The 23890-nt window shown below is 41.7% G+C and overlaps 2 protein-coding genes across 4 annotated transcripts in view; both read left to right on the top strand.

Annotated features, from left to right (window-relative positions):
- LOC129561622 (estradiol 17-beta-dehydrogenase 11) overlaps positions 1-4494 on the top strand; it is a 44149-nt gene extending 39655 nt beyond the window's left edge. The window contains exons 6-7 of the mRNA XM_088836472.1: positions 435-551; positions 3769-4494. Coding sequence (XP_088692598.1) covers positions 435-551; positions 3769-3859 — 208 coding nt within the window. The 3' untranslated portion in view covers positions 3860-4494. The remainder of the gene's footprint in view (positions 1-434; positions 552-3768) is intronic.
- A 92-nt stretch (positions 4495-4586) lies between these two features.
- LOC129561910 (17-beta-hydroxysteroid dehydrogenase 13) overlaps positions 4587-23890 on the top strand; it is a 34296-nt gene continuing 14992 nt past the window's right edge. The window contains exons 1-4 of one of the 3 annotated variants that reach the window (XM_088836471.1): positions 4587-4722; positions 5074-5305; positions 6747-8387; positions 19910-20074. In XM_088836471.1, coding sequence (XP_088692597.1) covers positions 8316-8387; positions 19910-20074 — 237 coding nt within the window. In that variant the 5' untranslated portion in view covers positions 4587-4722; positions 5074-5305; positions 6747-8315. Of the gene's footprint in view, positions 5306-6746; positions 8388-19909; positions 20075-21604; positions 22436-23890 lie in introns of those variants that run through there. The other 2 variants (XM_055434770.2, XM_055434771.2) reach the window with 2 other exon arrangements.

The following is a 23890-nucleotide window of genomic DNA, read 5'->3' as shown; positions in this document are numbered from 1 at the left end:
CCGCAAGGGCTGTTCAGGTGGTGCTTATAGAGATATACAGCACAATGGTGGCATGTGACCAAGTGAGTACATCATGATGTGTGTGCATTGCTATGAATAATCTCAGCTGTTCCATAGCCATGCAGAGTCGTTGTTTACAGGATGTGGGGCGTGAGCAAGAGGACGGGGATGGGGGTGGGCGGGGAGCAAGAGAGACTGACCATTGCCATCTTGGCTAATTGCTATTCCCTTATAAGCACTGAATAAATGGTTTTGTTTTTGTTATTATTATTGCTGAAATAGATGTCGTTTTTGAGCACGTGTGTTGGACTGGATGCTAACGATAAGTCAGTTATGTAATGGTTTGTATGGTAACTTAACATACTCGTTTAGCACCAAACCAAAGCTGAAGCCTTAGTGACATGTTTTGGTTCTGAAGACTACTTCTGTTTCAGTTTGGGACCCATCCTGGAACCTGAGGAAGTGGTAAACAAGCTGATAGATGGGATCCTGACTGAGCAGAACATGATCTTTGTTCCATCTTCTCTCAGCTTTTTATCACTGATGGAAAAGTAAGTGACTGTGATATTTGTCCCCATGATAAATTTTTCTATTACATGTTTTTACTCAGATTTAAAGCCAAGCATTTGATAAAGCACAATTACATAGAATTACGTTAATAAAAACAATAGGCTTAAGGAAGCCATCCATTTTTAAAACCACATTTGTTAATCATTCAAGCAAGATTGGAATGGACTTCCCTGATAGCTCAGTTGGTAAAGAACCCACCTGCAATGCAGGAGACCCCGGTTCAATTCCTGGGTCGGGAAGATCCGCTGGAGAAGGGATAGGCTACCCACTTCAGTATTCTTGGGCTTCCCTTGTGATTCAGCTGGTAAAGAATCCACTTGTAATGGGGGAGACCTGGGTTCAATCCCTGGGTTGGGAAGATCCCCTGGAGAAGGGAAAGGCTACCCACTCCAGTATTCCTCCCTGGAGAATTGCACAGACTGCATAGTCCATGGGGTCACAAAGAGTAGGACACTGAGCGACTTTCAAGATTGGAATAGCAATTAGGTAACTAATTTCTAGAAGTTTTTTAAAAAATGTTTTTTTAAGGAAAGAAGTTTGTATATTTCTGGAAGTCCTATCATAAATGAATGCATATGAAGGAGGGTAATTTTTAAGCATTATTACATAATGGAATTATGTGACATAGATACTGGAGGAGATCATAGTCAAGTTTTAGACATTTATTTTAAATATACAACGGATAATCACTGAGTTCTTACTTTGTGCAAAATTATACTGAAGCATATTGCTAAATAATCTTTTATACTGAAGGAATTGCTAAATTATCTTTTATGATTTTAGAGACCCTTGAGACTTGCTACTTCAAATTTGGCCCATGGACCAGCACTCTCAGCATCACCTGGGAGTTTGTTTGCAATACAGAATCTCCTGATTCCCCAAATCAGAATTTGCATTTTAGTAAGACCCACAGGTGACCTGTATGCATATTCAAATATGAGAAGCATTTCTTTGGAGCAGTAGCTTTCAACTTTGGTGCCTTTGGAATTCACCTAGGAATTTTAAAAAATGCCAACACCTGACACCTGCTCCCAAGATTTTTATCTAAATGGTCTGTAGTGTGGCCTGGTCTCTGAGAGATACAACCTTCAGCAATTGTACAATGTACAGTTGTACAGCCAATGTACAGCCAAGATTGGAAACTGCTGGTTTAAAGAATGTCTCGTAACACATTGCCCCCTTACTTTTCTGGGAAGGCTGTGTGTGATGAGGCTGGTTAAAGGGAAAGTGAAGAGATGATTTAGGTTAGAAGGGGAAAAAAAGCCTCTTGCTGTCTGTCCCTAGAGTCAGGCTTCCGTGACATAGATCACTTGGGAAGTCAGTTTAAAAAATACCTGGATCTTACCTCTAGAGATTTTAATGTTTGAGTTGGGATCCAGAAATCTCTTTATTTCAACAGGCAGTTGTTGCAGGAATTTGCTTCAAAGATCATACACTGAGAGTTACTGACATAGAGTCAAAAAAAAAAAAAAATCCACGAGATCAAAAGCACAAGTGGCTTGTGTCAGGCTTTGTAGCCCCTTCTGCTAGGAGCTATGGTTGAAGCTACCTTAAAGTTTAGGTAGTAAAGCTCAAGGGTCTTCTTGGTGAATAAATGAGTTAAAACCTGTGAAGTGTTTCACATTATACTTGTATTAGGTAAGCACTCAGTGATCAGTTCTTTAGAAGGTAACTCTCTGAGAGAAGGAATTTTGCCTGGTTTTCATCACTGTATCCTCACACTTTGAAGAGGTAATGGACATATTTGTTGTTGTTGTTTAACCACTAAGTTGTGTCTCACTCTTTTGAGACCCCATGGACTGTAGCCCTCCAGGCTCCTCTGTCCATGGAATTTCCCAGGCAAGAATACTGGAGTGGGTTGCCGTTTCCTACTCCGAGGATCTTCCCAACCTAGAGATCGATCTCAAGTCTCCTGTGTCTCCTGCATTGGCAGACGGATTCTTGACCACTGAGCCAGCAGAATTAGCAAGACAGGTTGTCACATAGGAGGCACCAAAATGTCCGTTTGTTGATTAAATAAATAAACATTACCTAGACCTTTAGCATAGAGATTCACAGTTTGTGTTCTAGAGTTAGATGAAGCTGTGTTTTTATAACCTGCTCGCTGCATGAACATGGATGAGTCATCTAACTTTTTTGAAGCTCAGTTTCTTCATCTGTCATATGGAGACAACAAGACTTTGCAGGGCTGTGAGGAATACAGAGTAATGCATTTAAAATATCTTGTGTATGATAAAAATATATATTTATATATTGATGCTACTATCATTGTAATTATCACAACTATTAATATTGCCCTGATTTTCTTCTGACTGTGAATGTTTGGTGCTCAAGTTTCAAACCTTATTTTACTTCCATCTAAGCAGATGTCTGTATATAGTTACACTGACTTACATATTCCGTTTAGTTTCTCTCAGACTCATTGGAATGCGACAAGTTCCTTAGTATTCTTAAGTGTAGTGTAGGGAGAAAAAAATTAAACCTACCATGTGTCCATAACTGTTTAAAGCATTTTATATATATTTTAATTTATTTATTTTTAATTGGCGGATAATTGCTTGACAATATTGTGTTGGTTTCTGCCATACGCCAACATGAGCCAGCATTTTATGTTAAGACATCGATTCTTTACAAGAACACTGTGGCATAGGTGCTTTGGTTTACATAGAAGGAATTTAAGCTCTTCTGTTAAATAACTTGTTCAGTACTATGTTCAAAACCAAGTACCTTGTCTGAATTTTCTTTGAGCAATTCTGCTTCTTTGGTATCTTAGTGGAACATTTTAATAGTTTCTGAATTACAAAGTATAAAATAAGTTCCTGTTCTTACTTCCTTTCCAATGTCAGGTTTCTTTTTTAAAGAGCCTTTAGCATCTGAACTATTCAGTTCTATATACCTTGCCTTTTAGATATTTTAAAAAATATTCAAGTATATTTATTTTGAAGGCTAAATCTTTCAAGTCACTCTTACCCTAAAGAAGCCTAACCCTCTTCTCTTTTCCTTTTCAAAAGGAATTGGATTTCTTTGGAAAGAACACATGATAGTAACTCAGAGTTAATGTTCTTAATCTTATTTAACATGGGCATGATATATGATAAATATAAGCATTCTGTTTTTCTAATATAAGTATTCTTAAAGATATTTTACAAATGCACTTAATATTAATTTCCTAATTATTTTTATGTATCTTTCTTTTAGGGTCCTTCCTGAGCGTTTCCGGGCAGTTTTAAAACGAAAGGTTGATGTTAGGTTTGATGCAGTTATTGGATATAACATGAAAGGAAAATAAGTGTTTAAGTTTCTTAAAAACTGATTTACCAGGTTTAGGTTGATTTCCTCTAATATTAGTCAGAATTTTAATGTTTTTTAAAGTATCTGCTTTTCCTAATTAACTTTTTTTTCTTCAATATCAACTTTTGAGGCTCTGGCAGGTCCTAATTTCATATAATAAATAGAAATATATTAGAAACTGATTTTGTGGGGAAATGGAGAAAAAGAGAAACAGTTTTATAATAATTTCTAAGATTTTGTGACTCATTGAAGGCTTTGCAAGGTATGTAATGTGAATATTTAAGATATATTTTTATTTTTAATTACATTCAACTTTTATATAATTCACATTCCCTTTTCTATTCTACATAAGAAACAGAAATTTCAAGCTCACTAAATGTAATGAAGGACTGTATCTAGTGGCATTTCATAATGAATTTCATGTGATGTAAGAAATACTGCCCAAACATGCCATCCTACACCTTACTACTCTGTTTTCTGAGAAATACCTCATATTCCCATGTCAAACATTTCAGCACAGGGAAAATGGAGATAAGTATGTGTTGCAAGTATAAAAGCATCATTGGGATTTGAGACAAAGAATTGGGAAAATGTACCCATAAGTGGCAGCAATAATAAATGAATTGAACTCAGCTTTTGGTGTTTCTGTCTATTTATTTTGAGCAGAACACAGCTTAACCTTCAAATGAAAGGAAAATGGATTATATAATCACAGTCTTTTTTTTATTTTTTTCTCTTTTTAGTATCTGGAAACTTCTTTAAGGAAAGTTGGAGTGGGTTGCCATTTCCTTCTCCACTAACACACACAGACAGTTATAGAACACACAGTGTTCTATAACACATAAGGAAATTTCAACTGAGGTATCATTTCTACAATAAATTTCTCCCTCTTTCTCATCAACTAACTTCTTCAAATACAGAAAATCAAAACACAGTTACTGTAAAGCTATATTCTATGTTTAATTGATGTAAATACATATCTGAATCAAAAATGCCTGCTTTCCAAAAACATCATTATATTTGAATTCTGCAGCTTAGGGTCCTCTCCATACTTTAGCTATACTACAATATCTGTGAATTGGCAGAGTTTATATATTTAATCAGATCCTATCATGTTAACAGGGAAAGACACTAGAAGGTGGAGAGACTGTTACAGTCATCTTCTAACTCATTTTGAAATCGATTGTTTATTCTTTTGATTCCTTGTTCCAGGTTGCCAAGCAGCAATTTTCAGCAGACAAGGAGAAAGCCTTTACTGAAGTTTCAGTAAAAGAACTGAGTCCCAAAATGTACTAAGTTTCCGCTTTCATAATAAACGTGTTTTGGCTTTTAACACAATTGCCTGAAATTAACCTTGGATGAATTTTGGCATTGACCATTGTGAGAAATGAGTTCTACTTGTCTCTTTTGCGGGGTACTTCCTGGATATTATGCTGACAGAATGGTAATCAGTCCCTTTTATTGAATGCTAGCCACATCCTAGGCACACTTTTGCCATTTAATCCCCCAACAATCCTGTGTCATAGCCAGTAGTGAGGAGGTTCCCAGAAGAACTTCTGAGGCTGGAAGGTGAAGCAATGTGGCAGGGGTTCTGAATGTTGTTCCCTGCGTATTTTTATTTAAAAAGCTTGCTTCGGTTCACCAACATCAGGCAATTACTGCTGTGACTCTAAGTCTGTAGACTTTTCTCTGTTATTTGAATGAAGTTAGTCCTAACTCTGATGGCCTCCCTGGTGGCTTAGTGGTAAAGAACCTGCCCACCAATGCAGAAGACGTAAGAGATGCGGGTTCTATCCCTGGGTCAGGAAGGTCCTCTGGAGAAGGAAATGGTAACCCACTCCAGTATTCTTGCCTGAGAAATCCCATGGACAGAGGAGTCTAGTGGGCGACAGTACATGGGATCACAAAGAGTCGGATACAACTGAAGTGACCAAACAGCAGCAGCCCCAATTCTGAACCTACTCCTCAACAGTTTAATGGGAAAATCCATTTCAGCCATCAGCCAGGCTACTTGTAAGGGTCACACCAAAATCCAAAAGGCTTACTTTGTCTTGAGATGAAAGGGGAAAGACTCCTAACTATCAACTGCCATGGTACCCTGCAGTTGTAACTAGGACCTTGGTGACTAGCTCTCTCCTTTGCAGGGTGCAGAAATCTTGACTGTGCCAGGGAATTCCCCTCCCTGGACACACCTTTCTCTGAGCTCTTGCTGTCATGCTGGGCCCTGCCATGGGTCAGCTGGGACTCACCAGCCTCTTTCCTATTCCCTTTGAGAGCATTCCCGTGCTTACTTCATAAACATTCTTTTTCACTTCCCCCCAAAGCCTTGCCCCCGCCCCATACTACCATTCTCACTTGCCAGGAATCTACACTTCTTAATGAAAATGAGGATTAGAGATAGTAGGAAATCAGGCCAAAGAAAAGGGTTGAGACTGACCCTCAGGACCTCCTCAGCGTCAATTTGGCTGATGAGTAAATGGCTAATAAGTATCTTACTCAGGGAAGGGGAGCAATTAAGGACTCCCTCTGCCAGACTGGGTGATAGATTTGCATGTTAATGCATGCTAAGTCATGTCTGACATTGTGCAACCCCAAGAACTGTAGCCTTCCGGGCTCCTTTGTCCATGGAATTTTCTAAGCAAGAATACTGGAGTGGGTTGCCATGCCCTCCTCCAGGGGATCTTCCCAACCCAGGGATCAAACCCACATCTCTTCCATCTCCTGCATTGGTAGGCAGGTTCTTTACCACTAGCGCTGCTTGGAAAGCCCAGTCTTAACCTACATTGGATTCAAATCCTTCTCCCAAATAGATAGGAATTTCTAAGTGACCTGAGAGCCAATCTGACCAATTATTTTTTTCTTTTTCTTTCTTTTTTTTTGTCTAGGGATGACTAGGTCAACTTCAGAATTGGAGAGATGTGCCTTTTATAGTCGTCCCTGTAATTACAGGCTTCCCTGGTGGCTCAGAGAGTAAAGCATCTGCCTGCAATGTGGGAGACCTGGGTTCGATCCCTGCGTTGGGAAGATGCCCTGGAGAAGGGAATGGCTACCCACTCCAGTATCCTGGCCTGGAGAATTCCATGGACTGTATAGTTGATGGGGTTGCAAAGAGTCAGATATGACTGAGCAACTTTCACTTTCACTAGTATTGCAGAAAGAGCACTTGGTCTTCTAATTCAAGCTAGCTATTCTGGAACCTTGGTTTCTTCATCTATAAAAGGATCAACTTAAATAACATAGTTTCCTAGATTATCTCCAGTTCCAGTTAAACAGATCTTTAAAATTCAACACGTGCAAAACAGCCTCCTCTCGACACTGAGTTCCCTAACAAAGCATGACACTTTTAACAAGTGTCCAAGTCCAAAATCTGGTGCTATATCTGCCTCCTTCCTTTGCCTCACCTTTATCTCTCTAAAATCCTTATCCCCATTGTGGTTTTGATTTGCATCTCTCTGATTATGAGTAATGTTGAGCATCTTTTCATGTGTTTGTTAGCCATCTGTATGTCTTCTTTGGAGAAATGTCTGTTTAGTTCTTTGGCCCATTTTTTGATTAGGTCGTTTATTTTTCTGGAATTGAGCTGCAGGAGTTGCTTGTATATTTTTGAGATTAATTCTTTGTCAGTTGCTTCATTTGCTATTATTTTCTCCCATTCTGAAGGCTGTCTTTTCACCTTGCTTATAGTTTCCTTTGCTGTGCAGAAGCTTTTAATTTTAATTAGGTACCATTTGTTTATTTTTGCTTTTATTTCCAATATTCTGGGAGGTAGGTCATGGAGGATCCTGCTGTGATTTATGTCGGAGAGTGTTTTGCCTATGTTCTCCTCTAGGAGTTTTATAGTTTCTGGTCTTACATTTAGATCTTTAATCCATTTTGAGTTTATTTTTGTCTATGGTGTTAGGGCGTGTTCTAGTTTCATTCTTTTACAAGTGGCTGACCAGTTTTCCCAGCACCACTTGTTAAAGAGATTGTCTTTTCTCCATTGAATATTCTTGCCTCCTTTGTCAAAGATAAGGTGTCCATAGGTGCATGGATTTATCTCTGGGCTTTCTATTTCGTTCCATTGATCTATATTTCTGTCTTTATGCCAGTACTATACTGTCTTGATGACTATGGCTTTGTAGTAGAGCCTGACATCCGGCAGGTTGATTCCCCCAGTTCCATTCTTCTTTCTCAAGATTGCTTTGGCTATCAAAACCACAATGAGGTACCATTTCACACCAGTCAGAATGGCTGCTATCCAAAAGTCTACAAGCAATAAATGCTGGAGAGGGTGTGGAGAAAAGGGAACCCTCTAACACTGTTGGTGGGAATGCAAACTAGTACAGCCACTATGGAGAACAGTGTGGAGATTCCTCAAAAAACTGGAAATAGAACTGCCATATGACCCAGCAATCCCACTGCTGGGCATACACACCAAGGAAACCAGAATTGAAAGAGACACATGTACTCCAATGTTCATCGCAGCACTGTTTATAATAGCCAGGATGTGGAAGCAACCTAGATGTCCATCAGCAGATGAATGGGTAAGAAAGCTGTGGTACATTTATACAATGGAGTATTACTCAGCCATTAAAAAGAATACATTTGAAATAGTTCTAATGAGGTGGGTGAAACTGGAGCCTATTATACAGAGTGAAGTAAGCCAGAAAGAAAAACACCAATACAGTATACTAACGCATATATATGGAATTTAGAAAGATGGTAACGATAACCCTGTATACGAGACAGCAAGAGACACAGATGTATAGAAGAGTCTTTTAGACTCTGTGGGAGAGGGCGAGGGTGGGATGATTTGGGAGAATGGCATTGAAACATGTATATTATCATATGTGAAACGAATCGCCAGTCCAGGTTCGATGCATGATCCAGGATGCTTGGGACTGGTGCACTGGGATGACCCAGGGGGATAGGATGGGGAGGGAGGTGGGAGGGGGTTCAAGATGGGGAACACATGTACACCCGGGGCGGATTCATGTCAATATATGGCAAAACCAATACAGTATTATAAAGTAAATTGGCTCGAATTAAAATTAAAAAAAAAAAAAAAGATCAGGTAAAAGACTAAAATAAAATCTTTATCCCCAGCACTCACATTCAATATCAATCACCATTCCCACATGTATATTTCCAGCCTGAATCTTCCCTCTGAACCCCAAACAGACATCCAGATGCCTTCTTGAGATCTCTGCCTGTATGGCCAGTAAGCGTTTCAAGGTAGCATCACTGACAGTGAGGTTTCACGTGATCCCAAACCCACTCCAAACCCCATTACTCATTAGTCCAGCTACTCAGACCAAAAAGACTTGACATCCATTTCAAAAAAAAGAACTATTATTTGCTCTACCTTGAAAACACATCCAGAATTCTGTCACCTCTTAGCATCCCCACTGCTAATTTGCATATGTGCTCAGTCATGTCTGACTCTTTGATATCTTATGGGATTTCCCAGGCAAGAATACTGACATGGGTTGCCATTTCTTCCTCCAGGAGACCTTCCTGACCCAGGGAATCAAACTCAAATCTCCTGCATTGCAGGCGGACTCTTTACCACTGAGTCATCAGGGAAGCACCACCCCTCGCCACTGCTGTCCCCTAACCCAAGTCACCATCACCTCTTGCTCCCCTTTCTGCTAGTCCCAACACAGTAGGCGGATTGATTCTTTAAAATATGAGATCCTATCATGCGTCAGCTATAAGTCTTTCATTAGCTTCTCATCTGAAACGTAAAGCTAAAGTCCTTTCTATGACCAACAAGGCCATCTGTGGTCCAGTCTTCTTACCTGCCCCCTTACTGCCTGATTCATCAGGGTTCTCCCGAGAAGCGTAACAGTAGGAAGTTACACACACACACAAACTGGGAGGGAGAGAATGGATTTCAAGGAACTGAGGAATCAGCTCACATGATTGTGGTAGCCATAAAATCTGAAATTTGCAGGGGAAGCTGGCCGGCTGGAAGCTCTTGAGGAGACGTTTTTTGTTTTGTTTTAATTTTGATTAATTTATTTTATTTTTGGCTGCACTAAGTCTTTGTTTCTGCCCAAGGACTTTCTCTAGCTGCGGCGAGCAGGGACCACTTTCGAGTTGTGATGTACGGGCTTCTCGTCACAGTGGCTTCTCTTGTTCTGGAGCATGGGCTTTAAAGGGCATGTAGGCTTCAGTAGTTGTGGTCCACAGGCTTAGTTGTTGTGAGTCATGTGGGATTCTCCCAAACCAGGGATCGAACCCATGGCATCCGCACTGGCAGGTGGCTTCTTAACTGCTGGACCAGCAGGGAAGTTCTCTTGGGCAGGTGTTGCTGGTGCAGTCTTGAGGCAGCATTTATTCTTACTCAGGATGTGTTAGTTCAGTCTGCTACAACAGACTGCCACAGACTGAAAGTCAAAGTCGCTCAGTCGTGTCCAGCTTTTAGCGACCCCATGGACTATATGGTCCATGGGATTCTCCAGGCCAGAATACTGGAGTGGGTAGCCTTTCCCTTCTCCAGCGGATCTTCCCCACCCAGGGATTGAACCCAGGTCTCCCGCATTGCAGGCAGATTCTTTACCAGCTGAGCCACCAGTAAAGCCCAGGAATACTGGAGTGGGTAGCCTATTTCTTCTCCAGCGGATCTTCCCGACCCAGGAATTGAACTGAGGTCTCCTGAATTGCAGGCAGATTCTTCACCAACTGAGCTATCAGGGAAACCCACCACAGACTGGGTGGCTTATAAATAACAGGAAGTTATTGTCTTCCCAATAGTAAAAAAAAAAAAAATCCACCTGCCAGAGATGTTGGATCAATCCCTGGGTCAGGAAGATCCCTTGGAGGAGGAAATAACAATCCACTCCAGTATTCTTGTCTGGAGAATCCCATGGACAAAGGAGCCTGGTGGGCTACAGTCTATGGGGTCACAAAGAGTCGGACACAACTGAAGCAACTAAGTATGCATACGGATTCTTCACAGTTCTGGAACCTGGAAATCCAAGATCAAGACACCAGCAGATTACGTGTCTGGTGAGAGCCTGCTTCCTGGTTCTCAGTCAGCCAGCCTGCCTGCCTTCTCTCTGTGTCCTTACAGGACAGAAGGGGAAGAGGAGCTCTCTGAGGTCTCTTTTGTGAGACACAAATCCCCTTCATGAAGGCTTTACCTTCCTGACTTAATCACCTCCCCAAGGCCCCAAGATGTGGTGTGAATTCTTTTGTGCTATGATTCCTACTCATCTTGGGTGAAACTCGTAGGATTTAAGCTTTGTTAGGTAGTTAGGGAGTCACAATGGCCAGTGTCAACTTCAATGTTAATTGTTTTGAAATGTCCGGTGTAGATCTGCAAATGTCTTAGAGGGATAAATTGAGTATTGCTTTATTTTTCTTAATTATCTATTTATTTATTTGGCTGCACCACGTCTTAGTTGTGGGGTGCAGAAGTTTTTTAGTTGCAGTATGTGGGATCTAGTTCCCTGACCGGGAATTGAGCCCAGGCCCCATGTCCTGGAACGCGGAGCCTTAGCCACTGAACCACCAGGGAAGTCCTAAGTGTTATTTTAAATTAAGCAAACTGTTGGGCAGTGTCTACAGAAAGGCTTCACTGAAACAGAAGGAGCAGCTGATAGACACAAAACCCCATGGAGTGTAACAATGACACCCCACTGGCAGACTCCTTTAAATAGCCCACTGAGGGATTTCCCTAGTGGTCCAGTGGTTAAGACTCTCCTCTCCCAATGCAGGGAACATGGGTTCAATGCCTGCTTAGGGAACTGAGATCCTACACGTTTCGTGGCCAAGCCCACTGAGACAAGCAACTGAAGGCTCTTTACCAGGGAACCCAACTCCCCCTGCTAAGAGCTGTTCTAGATGAACAGCTGCTGGAGGCTTCATCGGAGGCAAGGGTAGCTGCCTGTTCACAACCTGTCACGGCACCAGAGACCACTGCTCGTGCTGAGATGACTCCTCCCCAGATTTCTTCTGGAAGTAACTCTTAACCCCCTTTCCTATTTTCCCTATTTTAACTAACCTATTGAGGAAGAAATTGTTAGGTAGTCAGTGTAGGGTTGGTTGAAGGCTTCGGTTCTTTTCCTAGTTTCAACTTTAATTTCGACCTGTTCTCTCACATAAAGTTTTGCTCCATTAGTCCAAAGCTATATTTGTTGTTCCAGTTTCTAAGCATTCAGAGGAATGCCTCCCTGGTCTGGAGGGTGATAAAACGTTCAGACCCAGGATAAGACAATCATTAACTGTCCAGTTTATCAAGGAGAAGAACTCCAGGTGGACCATTAACTCTTAAACATTCATCTGGTCCCTAAATAATGGTCTGGGGTCTTGAGAAAGGGTCAAGGGATGGCATTGCAATGTGGGGGAAACTGAGAAACTGAGAACCAAAAGGAAACCATAAAAATGACAAACTGGACAGTGCAACAAACTGGTCAGAAATTACATGCATCAGGCCCCAAACCAACCAAAAACAAACAGATCAATTCTAACAAAGATATAAGCTGCTGTTATTCCTGCCTTTGGGGGCTCTTTGCCCTCTCTCAGTATCTTTGCTGAGTGATTTGTATCCCTGTCTTCTAAAATAAAACCTTGCCTATGTGAGGGTATGCAAGTTTGCAGAGTTCATTCCTCAGCTCTGTGAGCAGAACTCAGTTTCCTGTTTCACTGTTGTGTGCAACACTTGAGTGATTTGTGAATTGAACATTGGTTACATTTTGAATAGTTCCAATCCCATGATTTGTCCCTGGCCTTATTGCTGGACCCTGAGATAAACACCCCACTTCCAAATACCTTTACATTGGAGGTTAGATTGCAACTTGTGATCTTCGGAGGAACATGTACAGTCTACAGCACAGAGAAAGCTAGTTTTGCTTTCAAAGTCTTTTAACAGATGTGGTGAAGCCCAGCCACATTATCAAGAACAGTTTCCTTTTGTTTAAAGACTACTGATTGTAGATGTTAACCACATCTGCAAAACACCTTCACGGCAACACCTAGAGTAGTGTTTTCTTGATACTGGAACTGTAGTCTAACCATGTTGACCTAGAGAACTAACCATCACACTACCCTCACCCTCTTGCAATTCAATTCATTCCAGCCACACTGGTCCGTTGATGGTTCTCAACCCATGAGACATGTTCTCATTACAAGACCTTTGTATGTTACTCTTTTCTCTACAGAATCTCTTCTTCCAGATACTCACACAGCTAGCTCCCTGTTTCCTTTCAGTCTTTTTCCTTAGGTCTTTTCAGAATTTCTCATGCCACACCTAAGTCTGCAACCCTGCCTACACATATTTCCATTTCTCCTTCTTTTCTCTGATTTTCTCCTTGACACTTATCATTATGCCCATGCTACATATGTTGCTTATTTATGTCCTTTTTAAAAATTACTAATTTATTTGACTGTGCCAGGTTTGAGGTGTATCATGTGGGATCTTCAATCTTCATTGTGGTATCTAGTTCCCTGACCAAGCATCAAACCTGGGCCCCCTGCATTGGGAGTGTGGAGTCTTGGTCACTGGACCATATGGGAAATCCTATTTATGCTCTTTACTGTCAACATTGCCTCTAGACCATAAGCTTCCCAAGGGAAGTGATTTGTTTTTTATGTATTTTGTTCACTGCTGTACTCCCTCAATGCCTAGAATAGCCCGGAAAATATACGAAGTATTTCATGTATACTTATTAAATGAATGCATATTTCTTCCATTATTCTAGCTTCTAAATATCTCCTTTGCCAGTACCCTCATTCGGACCACCATCATTTCTGGCCTGGATTACTGAAAAGCCTCCTACCTAATCTCCCTCCATCTCTTCTTGTCCTTCTTCCAATCCTTTTTCCAGCCTGCAACGTTTCTAAGTCTGATGATGGCAGTCTCCCACTAAAGCCCTCACTGTTGCTAAGACTTTGAGAGACTGAGCCTTTGCTATATCTCTATCTTCTCTTTACCTCACACTCTGAGCTCCAAGGCAGAAATTCTTGTTCCTTGAATGTGCCATGATCTCTCCCCTCCTGGTTCCTGCACACAAGTATCTGGATTATTCATCATCCAGCTAACCCCTGCTCACCTTTCACCCCCATCTTCAGGACTGAATGATTTGCCCTTCCTGTGGGCTCGCTAGCTCCTTGTATTAAGAACTGCCACAGCCCTTTGTATCAATACTGAGTGGTACCGTAAAAGCGCAAAACAGTTTCATACGTCCAAGGAAATGGGTAGCCAGAAAACAGAAGGAATCTGTTTAACCTAACAGATATGAAAGACAGGATGGCAAACAGGGATGGGGTGGATAAAGAGTTCACTGAATATTTTTACAATGGAAGAAACCAAGTATTGTTGAAATCAATAGAGACAGGCCCTGTAGGCAGGAAGAGTGGAATTAACGGGGAAAGAATAATGGGAGGAACAAGGAAAGGTGGCATGTGTGCTAAGGCATGCTAAGTCACTTCACTCACGTCTGACGCTTTCTGACCCCGTGGACTGTAGCCTGTGGACTGTCTCCTCTGTCCACGGGATTCTCCAGACAAGAATATTAGAGTGGGTTGCCATTTCCTTCTCCAGGGGGTCTTCCCAACCCAGAGATCTAACCCACTTCTCCTGCTTGGCAGGAGGATTCTTTACCACTGAGCCACCTGGGAAAGATGGTGGAGAGGCAAACTACAGTGATCAGGAGCATTTCTTTGTCACTACAGGCTTCCCTGGTGGCTCAGAGGTTAAAGCATCTGCCTCCAATGCGGGAGACCCAGGTTCGATTCCCTGGGTCGGGGAGATCCCCTGGAGAAGGAAATGGTAACCCACTCCAGTATACTTGCCTGGAGAATCCCATGGACAGAGAAGCCTGGTAGGCTATAGTCCATGAGGTCGCAAAGAGTCAGACACAACTGAGCGACTTCACTTACTTACAGGGAAAGAAGTAGGACTGATGTGTAGAGATGAAGTGTGAGGTTTTATAAACCAAAAATATTCTGAGGCTGTATATGAGGTCTGAATTAGGGATTTGTTTGCAGCCTCAAGGTAAGTTTATATGATCTTTAAGACTACCTAATACTGCTTTATCAATTTGGCAGTATACAGAATCCTTGATGACGAATAAATGAACCCTTCCAGAAAGGGAAAGAAAACTATTTATTTGAAGAGATTATATTCTTAAATTTCTACTAAGCAGATTACAATAGCTAGACTAAACAGAGGATTAAAATGATGTACACAGATATCGTGTACATCATTGTCTGGCCTCCAGAGGAATAATTGCTTTCAGTGTTAACTTTTCTTAGTCATTTATTTGGCCGCTTTGGGCTTCTCTAGTTGTGACTCAAGGGCTTGGTTGCCCGTTGGCATATGGGATCTTAGTTTTCCCACCAAGGATCGAAACAGCATCCCCTGATTCTTAATCACTGGACCACCAAGGAAGTCCCTGTTGACGTTTCTTTAGACCACAGTTTATCACCTACCTGTCATCGATTACTATAGCATATCAACACTTCTGAGCTTCACACAGCACAAGTGAAATTCCTCAGCACCCACAATGGCTCTGCTCAGAAGGAAAAATCCAACCTGCAGGATGCCTCTACCAATATTCTCTCCACATTCACCTTTCCTTCACTTTCTTTTGCTATGTAAATGCTATGATTAATATTAACATCATTATAATCTGCCTTCCAAACATAAATATACTAGTGATGCTATTCCATCTTCTTGCTTTCTGGTCATTATTACCTGTATAAAAATCATCGCATATCTAAAATGGTAAGTCAGAGGGGTGGCTCTCAAGAGGGATATTCACTGAAGAGGAAAAAGAAAAAAGCAGACAAAATTCAAAAAATATTTCAGTTTAATAAGAATCTAGTTGTTATAGATGGTATTAGTTTACTTGAGAAAATTTTCCCAAAAACTCACCCTATAATGTAAAGATAATTATAATGTAAAGATAATATAATGATAAAATGATGTGCCTTCATTCATATCAGTAAGGAAAAAAAACTACTGTAAAACATGATCAGAGTAAGCTAAACATTTTTACTTGCTATGAAAATTCATTGAAATGAAGCCAATGATGTCATAAGACACGTAAAAAAAAAAAAAAAACCTCCAAATTTCACTTCCTTACAGCCCCTCACAGGTAAGCAGGGCCAGGCTAACTCCCTGTGAGCCAAACAAAGGCATCCTAGCCCAAGGGTCAGGCGGAGGGGGCCAGACAGGGCTCCCTGAGGCAAGCCATTGTGTATGCCTATAATAACAAGCTATGACAAATCTAGACAACATGTTAAAAAGCAGAGACATTACTTTGCTGACAAAGGTCCATATAGTCAAAGCCTCATGCAACGAGTTGACTCACTGGAAAAGACTCTGATGCTGGGAAAGGTTGGGGGCGGGAGGAGAAGGGGACGACAGAGAATGAGATGGCTGGATGGCATCACCGACTCTGTGAACATGAGTTTGAGTGTACTCCGGGAGTTGGTGATGGACAGGGAGGCCTGGCGTGCTGTGATTCATGGGGTCGCGGAGAGTCGGACACGACTGAGCGACTGAACTGAACTGAACTGATGGTTTTTCCAGCAGTCATGTATGGATGTGAGAGTTGGACTATAAAAAGGCTGACTGCCGAAGAATTGATGCTTTTGAACGGTGGTGTTGGAGAAGACTTCTGAGAGTCCCTTGGACTGCAAGGAGATCCAACCAGTCCATCCTAAAGGAGATCAGTCCTGAATAGTCATTGGAAGGACTGATGCTGAAGCTGAAACTCCAGTATTTTGGCCACCTGATGTGAAGAACTGACTCACTGAGGAAAGACCCTGATGCTGGGCAAGACTGAAGGCAGGAGAAGGGGACAACAGAGGATGAGATGGTTGGATGGCATCACCGACTCAATGGACATGAGTTTGACCAAGCTCCAGGAGATGGTGAAGGACAGGGAAGCCTGGCATGGTGCAGTCCATTGGGTCCCAAAGAGTTGGTCATGACTGAGCTACAGTTTATTGTGATCCACACAGTCAAAGGCTTTGGCATAATCAATGAAGAAGAAATAGATGTTTTTCTGGAACTCTCTTGCTTTCTCCATGATCCAGCGGATGTTGGCAATTTGATCTCTGGTGCTTCTGCCTTTTCTAAAACCTACTTGAACATCTGGAAGTTCACGGTTCACATACTGCTGAAGCCTGGCTTGGAGAATTTTGAGCATGACTTTACTAGCGTGTGAGATGAGTGCAATTGTGCGGTAGTTTGAACATTCTTTGGCATTGCCTTTCTTTGGGATTGGAATGAAGACTGACCTTTTCCAGTCCTGTGGCCACTGCTGAGTTTTCCAAATGTGCTGGCATATTGAGTGCAGCACTTTCACAGCATCATTGTTCAGGATTTGAGATAGTTCAATTGGAATTCCATCACCTCCACTAGCTTTGCTCGTAGTGATGCTCTCTAAGGCCCACTTGACTTCACATTCCAAGATGTCTGGCTCCAGGTGAGTGATCATGCCATCCTGATTATCTTCGTCGTGAAGATCTTTTTTGTACAGTTCTTCTGTGTGTTCTTGCCACCTCTTCTTAATATCTTCTGCTTCTGTTAGGTCCATACCATTTCTGTCCTTTATCGAGCCCATCTTTGCATGAAATATTCCCTTAATATCTCTAGTTTTCTTGAAAAGATCTCTTGTTTTTCCTATTCTGTTGTTTTCCTCTATTTCTTTGCATTGATCGCTGATGAAGGCTTTCTTATCTCTCCTAGCTATTCTTTGGAACTCTGCATTCAGATGCTTATATCTTTCCTTTTCTCCTTTGCTTTTCGCTTCTCTTCTTTTCACAGCTATTTGTAAGGCCTCCTCAGACAGCCATTCTGCTTTTTTGCATTTCTTTTCCATGGGGATGGTCTTGGTCCCTGTCTCCTGTACAATGTCACGAACCTCCATCCAGAGTTCATCCGGCACTCTATCTATCAGATCTAGACCCTTAAATCTATTTCTTACTTCCACTGTATAATCATAAGGGATTTGATTTAGGTCATATCTGAATGGTCTAGTGGTTTTCCTATTCTGAAAGAGATGGGAATACCAGACCACCTGACCTGTCTCTTGAGAAACCTGTATGCAGGTCAGGAAGCAACAGTCAGAACTGGACATGAAACAACAGACTGGTTCCAAATAGGAAAAGGAGTACATCAAGGTTGTATATTGTCAGCCTGCTTATTTAACTTATATGCAGAGTACATCATGAGGAACGCTGGGCTGGAAGAAGCACAAGCTGGAATCAAGATTGCCGGGAGAAATATCAATAACCTCAGATATGTAGATGCTACCACCCTTATGGCAGAAAGTGAAGAGGAACTTAAAAGCCTCTTGATGAAAGCGAAAGAGGAGAGTGAAAAAGTTTGGCTTGAAGCTCAACATACAGAAAATGAAGATCATGGCATCTGGTCCCATCACTTCATGGGAAAGAGATGGGGAAACAGTGGAAACAGTGTCAGACTTTAATTTTTTTGGCTCCAAAATCACTGCAGATGCTGATTGCAGCCAGGAAATTAAAATATGCTTACTCCTTGGAAGGAAAATTATGACCAACCTAGATAGCATATTAAAAAGCAGAGACATTACTTTGCCAACCAAGGTCCGTCTAGTCAAGGCTATGGTTTTTCCAGTGGTCATGTATGGATGTGAGAGTTGGACTGTGAAGAAAACTGATCGCCGAAGAATTGATGCTTTTGAACTGTGGTGCTGGAGAAGACTCTTGAGAGTCCCTTGTATTGCAAGGAGATCCAACCAGTCCATTCTAAAGGAGATCAGTCCTGGGTGTTCATTGGAAAGACTGATGCTAAAGCTGAAACTACAATACTTTGGCCACCTCACGCTTCGAGCTGACTCACTGGAAAAGAGTCTGTTGCTGGGAAGGATTGGGGGCGGGAGGAGAAGGGGACGACAGAGAATGAGATGGCTGGATGGCATCACCGACTCAGTGGACATGAGTTTGAGTGAACTCTGGGAGTTGGTGATGGACAGGGAGGCCTGGCGTGCTTGTGATTCATGGTGTCGCAAAGAGTCAGACACGACTGAGCGACTGAACTGAACTGAACTAACTGAGCTACTGAACAACAACAGTGGGATTTCTAAACTATTTGATTATCCTACTCTAAACCTGTAACTTCCCTGGTGGCTCAGATGGTAAAGAATCCGCCTGCAATACAGGAAACGTGGGTTTTATTCCTGGGTCGGGAAGATCCCCTGGAGAAGGGAATGGCTACCCACTCCAGTATTCTTGCCTGGAGAACTCCATGGACAGAGAAACCTAACAGAAGGCTACAGTCCCTGGTGTCATAAAGGGTCGACATGACTGAGTAACTAACACATACCTATCAGCTCCTCCCTACCTCCTTGGAGCTTTTTGTTTGTTTGCTTGCTTAACGACATATCAGTCTTTTATTTATTTGGCTGCACCAGGTCTTAGTTGACTGAGGGCTACTCCATTTCTTCTAAGGGATTCTTGCCCACAGTAAGTAGATATATTGGTTATCTAAATTAAATTTGCCCATATCCATCCATTTTAGTTCACTGATTCCTAAAATGTCAGTGTTCACTCTTGCCAGCTCCTGTTTGACCCCTTCCAATTTACCTTGATGCATGGATCTAACATTCCAGGTTCCTACGCAACATTGTTCTTTATAGCACCGGACTTGACTTTCACCACCAGACATACCCACTGCTGGGCTTTGTTTCCGCTTTGGCTCAGCCTCTTCATTCCTTCTGGAGTTATTTCTCCACTCTTCTCTAGTAGCATATTGGGCACCTACCAACCTAGGGAGTTCATCTTTCAGAGTCATATCTCTTTGCCTTTTCATACTGTTCATGGTTGGCTCATAGTTTCATTGACTGGACAAGGCTGTGGTCCATGTGATCAGTTTGGTTAGTTTTCTGTGATTGTGTTTTTCATTCTGTCTGCCCTCTGATGGATAAGAATAAAAAGTTTATGGAAGCTTCTTGATGGGAGGGATTGGCTGTGGGGAAAACTGGGTCTTGCTCTTATGGGCAAGGCCATGCTCTGTAAATCTTTAATCCATTTTTCTGCTGATGGGTGGGACTGTGTTCCTTTCCTGTAGGTTGACCTGAGGCCAAACTATGGTGGGGTGATGGTGACCTCCTCCAAAAGGACTTATGCCAGCACGTCACACCTCCCAGGACTGCTGCAGCCAGTGTTCCTGACCCTGCAGCAGACCACTGTCAACACATGCCTCCGCCAGAGACCCCTGAACACTCACAGGCAAGTGAGTGTGAATGTTCAGTCTCTTGTGAAGTCACTGCTCCTTTCTCCTGGGTCCCGGTGTACATGAGGTTTTGTTTGTGCCCTCCAAAAGTCTCTGTTTCCCCAGTCCTGTGGAAGTTCTGAAATCAAATCCCACTGGCCTTCAAAGTCAAATCCCCTGGGGGTTCACAGTCCTTTTGCCAGATCCCCAGGTTGGGAAATCTGTTGTGGGCCCTAGAACTTTTGTAACAGTATGAGAACTTTTTGGTTTAATTGTTCACCAATTTGTGGGTTGAACAGCTGAAGTTAAACAGTTCTGTGAAGACCTGCAAGACCTTCTAGAACTAACACCAAAAAATAAAGATATCTTTTTCATCACAGAGGACTGGAAAGCAAAAGTAGAAAGTCAAGAGATACCTGGAGTCACAGGCAAATTTGGCCTTGGAGGGCACAATGAAGCAGAACAAAGGCTAACAAAGTTTGCTATGACACTGGTCATAGCAAGCATCCTCTTCCAACAACACAAAAGGTGACTCTACACATGGACATCACCAGATGGTCAATACTGAAATCTGATTGATTATATTCTTTGCAGTCAAAGATGGAGAAGCTCTATATAGTCAGCAAAAACAAGACCAGGAGTTGACTGTGGCTAAGATCATGAACTCCTTATTGTAAAATTCAGACTTAAATTGCAAAAAGTAGGGAAAACTACTAGGCCGTTCAGGTATGACCGAAGTCAAATCCCTTATACAGTGGAAATGACCAATAGATTCAAGGGATTAGATATGAAAGACTGAGTGCCTGAAGAACTATAGATGGAGGTTCGTAACACTGAACAGGAGGCAGGGATCAAAACCATCCCCAAGAAGAAGAAATGCAAAAAGGCAAAATAGTTGTCTGCGGAGGCCTTACAAACAGCTGAGAAAAGAAGAAAAGCGAAAGGCAAAGGAGAGATAAAGCCATCTGAATGCAGAGTTCCAAAGAACAGCAATGAGAGACAAGAAAGCCTTCCTAAGTGAACAATGGAAATAAATAGAGGAAAACGATAGAATGGAAAAGACTAGAAATATCTTCAAGAAAAATAGAGATACCAAGGGAACATATCATGTAAAAATGGGCACAGTTAAGGGCAGAAATGGTATGGGTCTAATGGAAGCAGAAGGTATTTGGAAGAGGTGGCAAGAATACACAGAATAACTGTACAAAAAAGATCTTAATGACCCAGGTAACCCTGATGGTGTGATCACTCACCTAGGGCCAGACATCCTTGAGGGCAAAGTCAAGTGGGCATGTGGGATCTTGTTCCCCAACCAAGGATCAAACTCAGGCCCTCTGCACTGGGAACAGAGCCTTAGCCACTGGACCACCTCATTACATCTTTGGGGAGCCCCTGGTGGCTCAGACAGTAAAGAGTCTGCCCACACTGTGGGAGACCCAGGTCTGATCCCTGTGTTGGGAAGATCCCCTGGAGAAGAAAATGGCAACCCACTCCAGTATTCTTGCCTGGAGAATCCCATGGACGGAGGAGCCTAGCAGGCTACAGTCTATGGGGTTGCAAAGAGTCGGACATGACTGAGCAACTTCACTTTACATCTTTGGAACAATACTATCTGATAGGCTGTAATGTCAGCCTATAGTCCTCAGTGGACAGTAAAGAATCAGCCTGCAATGTGGGAGACCCAGGTTCGATCCCTTGGTCAGGAAGATCCCCTGGAGAAGGGAATGGGGACCATTCCAGTATTCTTGCCTGAAAAATTCCAAGGATAAAGAAGACTGGTGGGCTGCAGTTTGTGGGATCACAAAGAGTCAGACATGACTGAGCGACAACACACACACACACTCAGCTTTTAGGTTGTGCATCTGTTTTTTCAATTGACGTGATGAGACATAGTACAGAAATGCTTCTCAAAAAGCAAGTGCAGAGAGTACCTTCTCAAGTTTCCTTGTCCCTGTGCCAAGCTTTTACTAACAATTGGCCCAACTTCAAAAGCTCAAGGCATATCTAACCCATTAGAACACATGACCAAAACCTGCCTACAAATCTTCACTACTTTGTCCAGCCCCTTCAGCCCCTGGAATACTGCTCATTTCTGAAGCTTTTTGAAGAGGAGGGCACTTTGCTGAGACTAGACCAGAACTGAGGCAGAGGAGAAAAGCACAGAGAAGAGCCATGAAGATTATCTTGGATCTCCTTCTACTTCTGCTCATCATCATTTATTCCTACTTGGAATCTCTGGTGAAGGTCTTCATTCCCAGGAGGAAAAAATCTGTGGCTGGGGAGATTGTTCTCATTACAGGAGCCGGGCATGGAATAGGCAGGCAAACCGCCTATGAATTTGCAAAACGGAAGAGCAGACTGGTTCTGTGGGATATTAATAAGGTACTGGATTCATTTGCCCATCTTTTAAAGTTACCCACCAGGGAAGGCCCATGCAAGTGAGATGGGTGTTTTAAAAAATTATTTGACTTAGCATTTGCTTATCTTGGTATTTTTCTTGTACAACATGTGTTAACTACATTTCTTAGAGCCTTACTCTATACATGTATCAGGATGGTTTGATGGAAACGTCACCGAGACCTTAGCAGTGATTTTTGTGTCCTGATATGCTGGTTTGATAACAGATTCAGGAGCCAGGCTACTTCCACATTGTTTAAATCGAACGGTCACTTAACTTCTCTCAGCCTCAGTTTCCTTATCTCTGAAATGGGAAAAATAGTTCAGAGAATGGGTTAAGAACAGGGGTTAACACACTGCAGCCGGTGGGCCAGACTTGCTCCCAGAGCAGCCTGTTAAGCTAGGGATGCATTTTTTAAAGAGCTGTCAAGGCAAAACCCAGATGAAAAACAAAGAACATGTAACAGAACCTCTTGGTGCCCAATTCTCACATGCACAGAATCCTAATATATTTACCATCTGGCTCTTAACAGAAAGAAAGGCTAAACAAATTACTATTTAAGTGCTTAAAACAATGCCTGGCTATAGGAATATTAGTATATTAGTCATGTTTAATATACTTCCATGAAGAGCATCAGACTTTTTCTCGGGCATTTGTATTTTTTTTTTCTTGGTACTGATATTTGTAAACACTAAATTAACTACTCACAACTGAAAATCTTGTATCATTTTTCCTAAACTTTTGCTTTGTTCTTATTTTTAAAATTTTTTCGCTGTGCCACATGGCATGCTGAATTCTAGTTCCCCCACCAGGAATTGAACCCATGCCCCTTGCATTGGAAGTACTGACTCTTAACCACTGGACCTCCAGGGTCCAAGGTCTCCTAAATTTTTGAATTCTGATCGACCATGCGAATATTCACAGAAAAAATTGTTTGCAGAATTTTAGGATTGGAAAAAAAAATGATCCAGTTTTTTTTTTTTTTTTTGAGAGTGTTTCCACAAATCACAGTGAGATTTTAGTTGCTATATGTTAAGGTTCTTTGCCAAAATGTCTAATTGGCACCTATTTTCTTAAGACCTTCAGAAATATCTTTTGAATTTAGAAAACTTGTTCTCTGGTTCTTTCTATTCAGTAAATAATATTACATTACACACAAAAAATTGATATATTTTTATATAACGGATATGGGCACTTATAGATAAGCTGATACATATAAAAGTTATTTGGCATCAGTTTGGTCCTTGAAGAGATTTCAATACACTTTCAAGAAAAGGACAAGAATTTACAAATTGAGAAAATGACTGCTTGCTGTTCTCAGGTGTTTATCAAAAAAATAAATAAGTAAGTATAAATTCACGAGAAGGGCTTGATGAAACTTAAACTCTGGATCCCTCCAGATGTATATTTTGGGAGAAAGACCTGACATTTATTATGTA

Source organism: Moschus berezovskii, chromosome 5 (assembly GCF_049115385.1).
Source record: "Moschus berezovskii isolate FMDL1 chromosome 5, NW_MosBer_1.0, whole genome shotgun sequence".
Classification (NCBI taxonomy): domain Eukaryota; kingdom Metazoa; phylum Chordata; class Mammalia; order Artiodactyla; family Moschidae; genus Moschus; species Moschus berezovskii.
Note: the sequence above shows the minus strand (reverse complement) of the source record. Positions and strands in the feature narration are given on the sequence as shown.